The 11,842-nt window shown below is 42.0% G+C and overlaps 1 protein-coding gene across 1 annotated transcript; it reads left to right on the top strand.

Annotated features, from left to right (window-relative positions):
• Nucleotides 1–3,116: 3,116 nt before the first annotated feature.
• serinc2 (serine incorporator 2) lies at nucleotides 3,117–10,135 on the top strand. The gene is made up of 10 exons (XM_046059291.1): nucleotides 3,117–3,267; nucleotides 5,198–5,359; nucleotides 5,682–5,869; nucleotides 6,032–6,111; nucleotides 6,644–6,781; nucleotides 7,198–7,367; nucleotides 7,649–7,739; nucleotides 7,918–8,086; nucleotides 9,117–9,332; nucleotides 9,414–10,135. The coding sequence occupies exons 1-10, from the start codon at nucleotides 3,229–3,231 to the stop codon at nucleotides 9,550–9,552; spliced, it is 1,392 nt and encodes a 463-aa protein (XP_045915247.1). The 5' UTR covers nucleotides 3,117–3,228; the 3' UTR covers nucleotides 9,553–10,135.
• Nucleotides 10,136–11,842: the final 1,707 nt, after the last annotated feature.

Genomic DNA, 11,842 nt, shown 5'->3' with positions numbered 1-11,842 from the left:
CACCTGAGGCCAATAGGTTACGTTTGTTGAGTTTCCTGGGAAGTGATGAAAGGACAGCATTGTAAGTGGGGGATAAGTGGTGGCGTAGACCCCCTCCCCTGTTCAATGACAGCTTCTCCACCCTGGTGTAGATGCTTCCTTGACACCTCTTTCAAACCATCCATCTTCTCTGTCTAAAATGTGCACCTGGTGGTCCTCAAACGAGTGTCCTCTGTCCTTCAGATGTAAGTAGACTGCAGAGTCTTGACCTGAGGAGTTGGCCCTTCTGTGTTGAGCCATGCGTTTGTGTAGTGGTTGTTTAGTCTCCCCAATATACAGGTCTGTGCATTCCTCACTGCATTGGACCGCATACACTAGATTGCTTTTCTTGTGTTTGGGTGTGCGGTCTTTGGGGTGGACCAGTATCTGTCTTAGCGTGTTCTTGGGTTTAGAAAACACAGGGATCTCCTCCTGAGTTTCTCTGATACTCCAGAAACGCATGGAATCACAATGTTGTTGCGTTTGACCTTCTTTTCTTTATCCCCTGTAGTGTTGGTCTTCCTGGATTTTGTGGCTGTTTTCACAAAGGTCCATTCAGGGTATCCACAGGCTGTTAGTGCCCCCCTTCAGGTGTTTCTGTTCCTTCTCTCTGGCTTGGGTGCTTGTTGATATGTTATGTGGATACCCTAAATGGACCTTTGTGAAAACAGCCACAAGATTAGTAGATAAAATATTGTGGTGACATATGAAGTTTGATGTCATCATTTGCAGTCTTCGTAAAAAAAATAAAATACAAATCTAATCACAAAACAAAAGTAGTTTATGCAATTATAGAACCAAGGAGAAGTTAAAGCTGATGATACATGGAGCAACTTTTCCTTTACGGAAAATATAACTACAACTTCTGATTACGTCAATTGGTTCAGATGTGTCACATCTCATGGTGTCATTCTGAATCACGTTTTTTCCTCTCTTCTTTGCTACTCCATAGTTATTAGAGGCGGTCCCCTCAATGGCAGGTTTTGATATTACAGGAGAGCTATTCCATCGATTTAGCTTTAGCTAGATTTAGATTTAGCACTCCTTGGACACCCAACTCGACACATATGGACACTTGGTCAAGACCCCTAAAGAGTAGCTTTTCAACGCACTGGGTTTGATTCCCTTTAGCATCATTTTTGCTCGTGTAGGGTTCTGTAGTCAAGTTGGCAATAATAAATATGTATGGTTATACTAAATACAATAAATAAGATAAGACAGACTTTATTGTCCCCAATGGAAATTTGTCTTGGACACAAACAGTATCTGCTGTTAAAATAATAATAACAACAATAAGAAGAAAAAGAAGATGAAGAAGAACTTAAATTTATAAAGCGCCTTTAATGAAACCCAAGGACACTTGATTCAAATGACATACATGTACATACACAGACTGTGACATACACAATACTCACAGCAACAAATTGCACACTGTCCTTGTACAACATCCCTGTTGTATCATAATCATCATCATAATGGTGAACATAGTATATAAATTATGAGTAAGCCGCCTCATCAACATAGTTATCATATAATGTGCATGTGTACAGTAGAAAATAATGAGCCTGCACTGGGGAACTCAGAAGCGTCTGCCAGAGGGAAGAAGCTGATACTCAGGGTGGAGGACATAGGAGGAGTCTAAAATTATTTGGCCCTGTCTGATGATTGTTTCATCATAGACAACATGGAGTGTCAGATTCTGCCTGAATCCCATGATTTTCATGGCTCTCTGTGTCAGGTTATCTGGGCTTTCAGCTGTACACTTACGTTGCCAAACCAGGCTCAGATGCCATACAACTAAGATGCTGAGATGCTCTCAACTACGGCATGGTAGAAAAGTAGCATCACTTTCTGGTTGACACCAAAGACCCTACAAAGGAAGTGTAGCAGCTGTTGGACCTGTTTGCAGACATTATCTACCTAAACATGTCAGCTTGTTGAATAAATAAATAAAACACGTTGTGAAATGGTCGCAGTTTGGTTAGGTTTAGGCACCACAACTCCTAATGTTTGTGTAGCAGTCCTGATGAGGACAACTTTACTTTGTTTCTTTGCAGGTGCATTACTTTCACCATGGATCTGCTCCTTTAGCACTCTGTACTTTGTCTTTCTCTTGCCTGTGTTTCCCACACGACTATAATGTCCTTGTAAGACATATTTTGGCACAGAATAGAGAATCATGCACAAGCCTCAGTGGCTGGTTATTGTAGGATATAAAGTTTCAATGTGAAAAAGTTTTCTATTTATTTATTTACCATATCTCCATAGGGGGTAAATATAATACTATACAATACAATAGTAGGCTGAATTGTAGATCTTAATACCAACCTGTTTGTAATTCTTAGATCAAGCCATAATAATTACAATTTTGATCACCGCAAACACACTGTAAGACCTCATAAGGTATATTGAAGAGATAACAGTGGAAATAAAATATGGACAATAAAATTAGGCTTGTAATAAATAAAATTGTATTACAACAGATACGTAATGCAATGTAACAAAGGTTTCATAGCAAGAACTTTGTGAATGTTATGTTGGCTGGTTTAAAATTAATTGGTTTTGCTTTCTTTCTGTAGTTGATGGATGTGTTTTTGAAAATAAATATAATAAACATAGCCTTGAATATGCCCCTTTTTTACCTGAATTCCATAAAACATATTTGATGTTGAAGTTACAGTGTTTAAAGTAAATTATATGACTATAATTGAGACATAGTTTCGCTTTAACACATTCATCTCTAATTGGTCCGACCTTTGGAGTGACGACTGACAAAAGCAGTCTGGGTGTTGGATAACAGGAAAACTGCTACAATGGGTTACACCCTGTGTGAAGTAACATTCACAGATTAATATTTCTGAAATTACCTAAACAAAGTCGGAAGTATAGGAGAATGTGCTGCTAAAATAAAACTGAGAACGTCAACATAGACGGTGTCTAGAACAACAACACAGTTCATAATAATCCGCGGATTCGTTGTATTTCATGTGGTTACATTTATCCCCCAAAACGCATAAATAAATAAATTGAAATAACATCAGATTCTCCTAGTGTGAATGCATCGGCGACGCGAAGCTTTTATTTTGGGGGAAGTAGCCGGATTTCCGCCTGTTCTTTCTAACTGACGCTTGACGTTGCCATTTTGACTCTGTTTCTTCCTGAACTTTTTTAAGCTTTCGCGACTTTCATCGGAATCGTGAATAAAACAACATGGGTGCCTGTTTGGCATTGAGTTCCTTAGCCAGTTGTGTGAGTACACATTTAACGTTACCGACTGTGTTGTTTCTACATGATATAACGTTACGTAGACTTACACCATTTATTGACTAATTAAAGTTTTCGAGGTTGTTCAGCCGAGACTACAAACATTAACGTCACGTCGTCACGTCGAAGATATCAACACAACGTCTTGTGAAAATACTTCACTGCTTCTGTCGGCGTGTGCGTGTCCCATGTGTATTTAGATTTTTTTTCGGAATAGTTGAATACATGTTACTAGTTAAATTCGGCCATAACCCAAGACATTGTATACATTTGTTCTGACGTTTTTCAGTTTGTCCCGCCTGCCCCTGTTGGAAAGTTGTGAAAATAAGCGACCCAAACATTTAACGCTACAGTTGACAACCTTGGGCTACTTTGTTAAGTTTAACGTTATAATGTTTACTTAACACGACTTAAACTAACTATAAAACCGACTTGTAACATGTTTGTTGTTTTTTTTTTTTGTTGAAAATGGCGTTCAATTAGGGCGATAACGTAACGTTAACTTAAGTGAATTGACAGATTTCTGCTGTCTTTGACTTTATTTACATGTACTTATTATATTACTTATAGGGCAACTTGTCTGTTCAATGTTTTTGACTTACTGCAGTCAACGAGTTATATGAACAAAATGTAACGCTAGCCCGTGTCTGTTAGATCTGAAAGGTGTTTTCTTAAAATGCGCAATTTCCGGGTTTCACTCAGGTATTTCCGTCATCCTCTCTGGAGGAGGAGTCCCTGCTTTGTTGTGCCCATCATGATTCCATCATTCCTGCCTTGATTCATATTTGATCCCCCTGTTGTGGATTTACCCCCATTTGACTTTTAAACTATTTATTTTTTTACAACGTAGAACTACAGTATACATATGAGATGTTTGACACTGATAAAATACTTGTAAAAAAAAATCTGTACAGATTGATCTAAGTTAAGAACAAATGTAAAAATGTAGAAGACAAAACAAAGACAGATTAGAAGACGGTTATTATTTAATGTAAAACATTTAAAGGAGATTATCTTTTTGTAAACAATGTGATTTTAGGTCCCAAACACCCAGGCTATATCTGAAAGCTCCAGCTGCTGCCTAGTCAACTTCAAATCAAAAGCTGCATAATGAAGATAAAGGCAAATTCAGTTTCCAAGACACCGAATATTCCCCAGTATAAAAGATGGAAGAAAGTGTGGCACAGTTACTTGCTTCAAGCAGGCAGATCTAATTTATATTTTAACAAGATTTGTCTATATTTTGTTATGATATTTGCAGTGATTCAGTGTTGGGACTGGGCATCAATGGCAATTTAGGCAGCCCTGCCTAAAGTTATTATCTTCACAAAGTGGCAGACTTCACAGTTTTTGAGATTTGTCAGTCCTTTTCACCTTTGCAAAAGTGTAATATCCTGTGTTATCACTGTGAGTTCTTTGTAATATTCTTAAGTAAACTCAACCGTGGAAGCTGGATTCTTCCCGTCACAGCAGCAGTGTTTTACACCCAAGGCCTGTGTACTCCGGTGTCTACTCATATTTAGCGAGGGATGGCTGATCTCGGCTCTAGTCTCCGCCTCAGTGCTCCACACACCTCTCAGCAGTCTGCGACCGAATCATGCAGGAATCCTCTGTGATCCTGTTCTGCAACAGAGAGAGGGGGAGATTTGTTACGATGGCGGCTCTAATCGCCGGCCTGATTACTGCCACAATCATCATTTGTCTCTGCTTTTCTGGAAGCACGCGGAAGAAAGTGATAGATGGTTGCCCTGACAGCAGACACAGTGTTATTTGTTTTTTTGTTTTTTTTTCCCTCACTGCAGGCCATGCATGCATTACCCTGATTATCCCGCGCCCTAGAGACCTGTCCCTGAGTCTAATAAAATATGAATCTGGATGAAGGCCTTGCTAATTCTCAACTTGGTCTCTTCTCCAGGCGTCCTGTTTGTGCGGCTCGGCCCCCTGCCTCCTGTCATCATGCTGCCCGTCAACGTACAACTCCACCATGAGCCGGCTGGCCTTCTCTATCCTGCTGCTGCTCGGGACCCTGGTGTCTGTCATTATGATTCTCCCAGGCATGGAGGAACATCTTAAACAGGTACATGAGATAAGACCAGATTAGATCAGATTTAATGGGCCACATGGGGCCATTTAATCATTTGGGGTTGCCCAAGTGTCATTACATTTTCATTTCATTTCCAGTCCAAGAAAAAATAGGAAAATAATTACAATTGGTTTCATAAGGCTGTAACCCAGCAACAGTGATACGGAAGAGCAGCAGGACAGGATGCTTGGGTTATTGTTATCAACCAGTCATTTTTTCAAGAGAAGGAAGAGATTCCAATATCAAAAAGCATTTCATTTGTCCAGATTTAATCCTTGCTCCTCTTCCACCAATTACTTCCTTTGTGTGCTTTCAGATTCCAGGTTTCTGTGTTGGTGGCACATCCATACCTGGCGTACAGAACAAGGTGAACTGTGACATCATTGTCGGCTACAAGTCTGTGTACCGCATGTGCTTCGCCATGGCCTGCTTCTTCGCCCTCTTCTGCATCATCATGATCCGAGTGCGCAGCAGCAAGGACCCCCGAGCCGCCATCCAAAATGGGTTCGTACTGTGCACTGCAGCCTCAGCGCCACAGATGAGGGATGACAGCATGCTGCACTCTGGTGGCCAAACATGGGGACTGCATCTCTGAGACTGGATTTGCACTGAGGGCGGAACCTACCTTGTTCAGTACATACTTAAAATAACCTTTTTTCTTCTCAGTTTCTGGTTCTTCAAGTTCCTGGTGCTGGTTGGCATAACTGTGGGAGCGTTCTTCATTCCAGATGGCATCTTTAACACAGGTAAGAAGCCCAGACCTGTAATTGAGTGTCTTAGCCAGAGTGAGGACACAGTTGATGTCTGCACCGTCCAGCAGCTCACACACACCGCCACACAAAGAAGATGCTACGCTGCGTGGTTCAAGTGCAAAGCTGCAGACTCTTGAGTGTAAATTAGGGATTGAAAAGAAAAGCTGGTAGTGAATGCTTACTCAGATTTCTACTTTCTATTACTCAATCAGAAAGTCTGTTTTTTTCATTCATAGTGTAATCTAAGGTGAAAAGTTCGGTTTTTGTACAACTGATTAGATTAGAGTTTGTAGCTTCCTCAAAGTAAAACAAAGCATAATTCACATATCTGTCCAAAGTGGAGTACAAACTCCAGTATCATACCTGTACTACTATAAAACCCGGCCGCAGTTCATGTAACAACCAGAACTGATAAATGTTGACCAACAATGGCACATACTGTACTGTATTTAAACACCTCTGTCATTGCCCAGTTTTAAACCCTCCTCAACAACTGTCCTGAATCCTTTTTTCTGTCTGGTCTCAGTGTGGTATTACTTTGGCGTGGTGGGCTCCTTCATCTTCATCCTGATCCAGCTCATCCTGCTGGTGGACTTTGCCCATTCCTGGAACCAGTCCTGGTTGGAGAAGGCAGAGAACGGGAACCCCAAGTGCTGGTTTGCAGGTAGACGGGCAGCACACCCTCCATTTATCCCAATAAACGTTTCGGTAAAGGTTTAAAATTAAGGGTTTGGCCAATTGGGTCTCGATGGGCACTACCTGCATTTTAGGACTTGGGCTGCCAGTAAAGTTTACATTTTTGGGTCACCTTTCTTTCCAAAAATCATACGGCAGAGTAAAAAAGTCTGGACAATAAAACATTACAATTGCAACTGATAATCACAAGATGAACCTGTCCATTGCAAGTAGGTTCATGCGTATGTGATGAAAACATTGCAGAGGAATGAAATCAGGTCTGTGCACTAGTGTCGTGTTGATCCATCAATTAAACTACATAAAATGTCCTTGACCGAACTACATGTGAGTCAGGTTCCGTGTGGTCGTGATGACTCCACTCTGTGCTTGCGCTTTTCCTCGCAGCTCTGCTGTCCTTCACCATCTTCAACTATGTCGCCGCTTTCGCCGCTGTCGTGCTCTTCTACGTGTTTTACACCCAACCCAACGACTGCACCGAGCACAAAGTCTTCATCAGCCTCAACTTCATATTCTGCATCATTGTGTCCGTCGTGTCCATTCTGCCCAAAGTTCAGGTAATGCAGACAGAAGTTAATATGGGAATCTGTAGACTAAAGCTACTAAATGTTGATATTTTGTGCCCTGATCTTTCGTGCCATACTCTACCAGTGATGTATGTTTATTAGCAAGAAGTAAGGAAATGAGATGCTCGATCTAGAAGACAAGCTAATATGGAATTACCATTGGTCCTAACTGTGAGCTTCTGTTTTCTCTGTGAGGGCAAAATTACTTGAGTAATGAAGAGAGTTTGGTTTTAATGGCACGTGGATTTATTTTCTGACTCATGTCTCCACAGGAGGCTCAACCCAGCTCAGGCCTGCTCCAGGCCTCCCTCATCTCCCTCTACACCATGTACCTCACCTGGTCGGCCATGAGCAACAACCCCAGTAAGTCCAATGAATCTGAGACACAACAGAACTGTAGTTTCTTCAGAACTTGAATCAGGATAGCTGACCTTGGGAGGCAGAATAACAAAATGTGTCACCGCACCTCTCTGTAGCTGGATTAATTGCTAGTTGTCATACTTTTAGCTGTTTACATTGTTTTCTGTGTTTCCGACATCAGACCGGCAGTGTAACCCAAGTCTACTGAGTTTGGTCCAGCCCGTTGGTCCACCTACAACTCCAGCGCCAGGACCCGCCCCTCCTACCCCAGCCCCTTCAAACGTGCAGTGGTGGGACGCGCAGGGCATCGTGGGACTGACCATTTTCTTGTTCTGTACTCTTTATGCCAGGTATTTTAATGTTATTGCTGGTGATTGTAGTTTTCATGTTGTCATGATTTGCCTTTGATCGTTATTTGACACTAGGAGTGCAACACTTGTTCATTTCCTGGACACGTCTGTGCGTGGCGGCTCTCGATGCACTGACTCCCGCCTCAGTCCACTCCTTGTGAAGCTCCCCCAAGTTCTTGAATCCTCAAGTTGACAATCCTCTGAAGGCTGCGGTCATCAATGTTGCTTGGGCACTTTTTCCTTCCACTCTTTAACCTTCATGTCAACTTTCTGTGAATGTGCTTGGATCCAGCACTCTGCGAACAGCCAGCCCTTACCCTCCACGTGGAGGTGGTCAACGAGTGTCTTCTGAACATTTCTCAAGTCAGAGCTCTTCCCCATGATGGTGGTTGAGCGTACTGAACCAGACTGAGAGATTAAAGGCTCTTCTCAGGTCCACATTTAGTTCTTTATTCTAATATTTTAAAATATTGTAAGATAATGTAATACCGTAAACCGTAATCATCAAGATTAAAACAACAAAAAGCCTGGAATATTTCACTTTGTATGAATCGAGACTATATGAAGGTTTCACTTTTTGACTTGAATTATGGGAGGAAAGGAACCTTTTCACGATATTGTAATTTTTTGAGATGCACCTGTAGTTTAAATTTGATAACATTGCTCAGCTTTTTCAACATTTAGTAAGAGAGTATTGATTTAGCAGAAGAAATACGACAACTCATTTAGTAATTAATAGAAGAGAGATTGGACTGTTGTCAGCACAAGAACACAAGTTTACATATAAATAAACCAAAAAACAAACAGATCTCCTCCTGCATACAGAAGGTCCACGAGTAGATCTAAACATTCAGGATCAGGTTGGAAACTTTTAACAGTATCTTTGACTAAGGGCAAATGATCAGCACGCAGAAAAGGATAAAAAGACAAGGTTGCTTAGAATGCCTGACGCAGATATTTTAGACGCTGTCATGCCCTGCCAGTTGTTACTGTATTTCAAGATGACGTGTTGTGCTCTCACCCGCCACAGCATCCGCTCCTCCAACAACAGCCAGGTGAACAAGCTGATGCAGACCGAGGAGGTCCAGGGTCTGACCGCTGAGTACACGGCCGAGGCGGGGGAGGACGGAGTCCGGCGGGCCATGGACAACGAAGAGGAGGGAGTCACCTACAGCTACTCCTTCTTCCACTTCAGCCTCTTTCTGGCCTCCCTCTACATCATGATGACCCTCACCAACTGGTTCATGTACGTATCCACCATCTGTTGTTCTTGGCTGTCTCCTTCAGACACCGGCTTCCCTCTGACTTTGTTCTCGTGCTTCATCAGGCCCGACACCGACTACCAGGTCATGCAGAGCAGCATGCCGGCCGTGTGGGTGAAGATCAGCTCCAGCTGGCTCGGCTTGGCCCTGTACCTCTGGACCCTGGTGGCCCCGCTGGTGCTCCCCGACAGAGACTTCAGCTAAAAACATCTGTACGTGTGGCCGCTAGCCTCTTGCTGTTTGCACCTTGAAGAAAGATAGCTTTAGCTTCAAGTTGATCTGCTTGATTGTTTGATTTGCTTGCGACTCCACCTTTAAAATTGGAAAATGAAATGGTGATACGCCTCGTTTTTGACGTGAAGCCATCGCATGTGATGCCTTTAATGTCATTTTTTTGTGGCTCAAATTGAAATTTGCCGTTTGGCAGCAACATGGGATTGTTTGTGTTGAGCTTTAATCACACATTCCAGTTTTTCCCCATCAGGTTATTCTTTCCTCCGCTGTTACAAATATTCTGATTGAGAGCACTACATGTCTTTATGGGACAAGTCCAAATGAAACCTAAAATGTCCTGCTGGGGAAGAGATGTTTTGGCTTTGTTTGTCTGCATTTACGTTTAGTTGTTTGTACTTTTTTATTGTTCATTTTAAAACAGTTTGGTTTCATAGAAAGGTGTCCACATTTTATATATAACAGTGCCTTATTATATTCTGCACACAAGTTATTCAATATCCTAAAAGTTGAGTTATCAGTAAGAAGTTGCTCCTCAATAAACTGTATGCTCATACTCAACTGTTTAATGTCATTAATCAGCGTGCAGGAAATATTTCTGTCCTGTAGGTGGGGCTGTTGACCGAACTACCGAGTTTAGGTTGCTTCTTTGTAGGAGACGTGCTGGATTTGACTATGTAGAAACTATTTGGACATACTACATGTGCTGTAAGATTTCTAAACCCATTTGATAATCTGTTCTTTTTGTACACACAACTGTGGGAATTGGCCCGTGTTTTGTTCAGATAAAGGCAAACACAAAGTCAGAAAGTGTGGTCTGCAAGGATTTCCAAATGCTTCACTGCCCTCCCTCCCTAAATCACATGATCCAGCTAAAATGTGATTTATTGTGTTCCTTCGGTGCAGGATTCCCCAGTGCAACACACACACTCACACTCACACTCACACTCTCTCTCTCACTTGGCAAGTAAAGTAGAGGGAATGTGTTTTTCCCTATCACAAGATCTGCATGAGCAGGGGGGCTGAACACAACACTTCATTATACTTCACTATATTCATTCGGGGCTTGTGTTGGGGAAGAACCGCAAATGGCCAGCCGGCCTCTGAAATCGTGCTTGGATAAAATAATATTTTAGTAAACATGGAATACCCACTGTGACTTCCCCTGCTTGTTTTTCATTCTCTTCTTTGTGCCTTTCATATTACAAATAAAACCAGTTTATGGGCATTATGAGCATATAGATCATATCAGATATGTTTTGGCGGTTATTTATTTTGTGGTCAGATGAATTAAATGCATTCACAATACTGCTAATGCACCACATAAACCATGTTGGTGGATTATAGCTTGGAGACTCACGAGAGAAAGATGAAATAGAAATCAAAACAGCAGAGACTGAAAGATCCCAATTTTCTGTCTTCTGTAGGTTGCGCTCCAAAAACACTGAATATTTAATTTCCCATAATGCAAACGACAACTAATTAGACCATTAGATCCTCACAGCCTGATAAAAGCAAAGATTTTTTTTTTTTTTTATTCTTTAGAGTCGGCTGGTTCATTTCACTTCATTATTCTGTCAGCGTGCTCTTGTTAGTCATTTTCTGTTTGGTATGGGCAACTTATTTAGTCATAAATACGGCATATAAAGCTGTAAGGAAATAGCTTCCATCATCAACACCTTTGACTTGAGGCAGATGAATTGGTCATAACATAACACAGTAAAGATGAACCAATAAAGGCATCTGGAATCAGTCTGGGCCAGTGTTTGTTGACAGACATCAACATCAAGCAGGCTAATTTAGCACGGAGACCGGTTATGTCAGTAATCTGTCGTTGGTCCAATTTCTCTCCGGGAATTCAGCCTGCTCATTCATGTTGCACTTAACATTTAATGGCACTAACGACGCAGGGACGTTGACGCCCCTGCTACACCTCTGCGCTCTCTTCACACACTCAGACCGTCTCTGAACAGCAGATTTGTGCCTAAAGTTGTGATTTGACCCCTATTGTTCTAGGGGACGGCGGTAGTCCCCGGCCCAGCTGTGAGCAGCAGGCTGACCTCATGCTGTTATATAATGCAGGATGAGGCTGATCAGTTGCATAAGCCAGTTATAGGATCATGCTCCCAGTGGGGGCTCACCACACTCCCCTCTGCCTGGTGGTATTCTGGGCCCTGCCCTGGGGGACCTTCACTATCATCATCAACAGCAATCGCACCCCTCCTTTCCTCGGAGGTTTCGAAGCACCTGGCAACCAGGTAGA

Source organism: Micropterus dolomieu, linkage group LG09, assembly GCF_021292245.1.
Source record: "Micropterus dolomieu isolate WLL.071019.BEF.003 ecotype Adirondacks linkage group LG09, ASM2129224v1, whole genome shotgun sequence".
NCBI lineage: Eukaryota > Metazoa > Chordata > Actinopteri > Centrarchiformes > Centrarchidae > Micropterus > Micropterus dolomieu.
Note: the sequence above shows the minus strand (reverse complement) of the source record. Positions and strands in the feature narration are given on the sequence as shown.

What these genes read in the sequence shown, in the direction of transcription:
- serinc2 (XM_046059291.1), top strand. Translation starts at nt 3,229, where the DNA reads ATGGGTGCCTGTTTGGCATTGAGTTCCTTAGCCAGTTGT. An exon ending in CGAGCCGCCATCCAAAATGG is followed by an intron (nt 5,870 to 6,031) that starts GTTCGTACTGTG and finishes TTTTCTTCTCAG; the next exon opens with TTTCTGGTTCTTCAAGTTCC. An exon ending in CCATTCTGCCCAAAGTTCAG is followed by an intron (nt 7,368 to 7,648) that starts GTAATGCAGACA and finishes ATGTCTCCACAG; the next exon opens with GAGGCTCAACCCAGCTCAGG.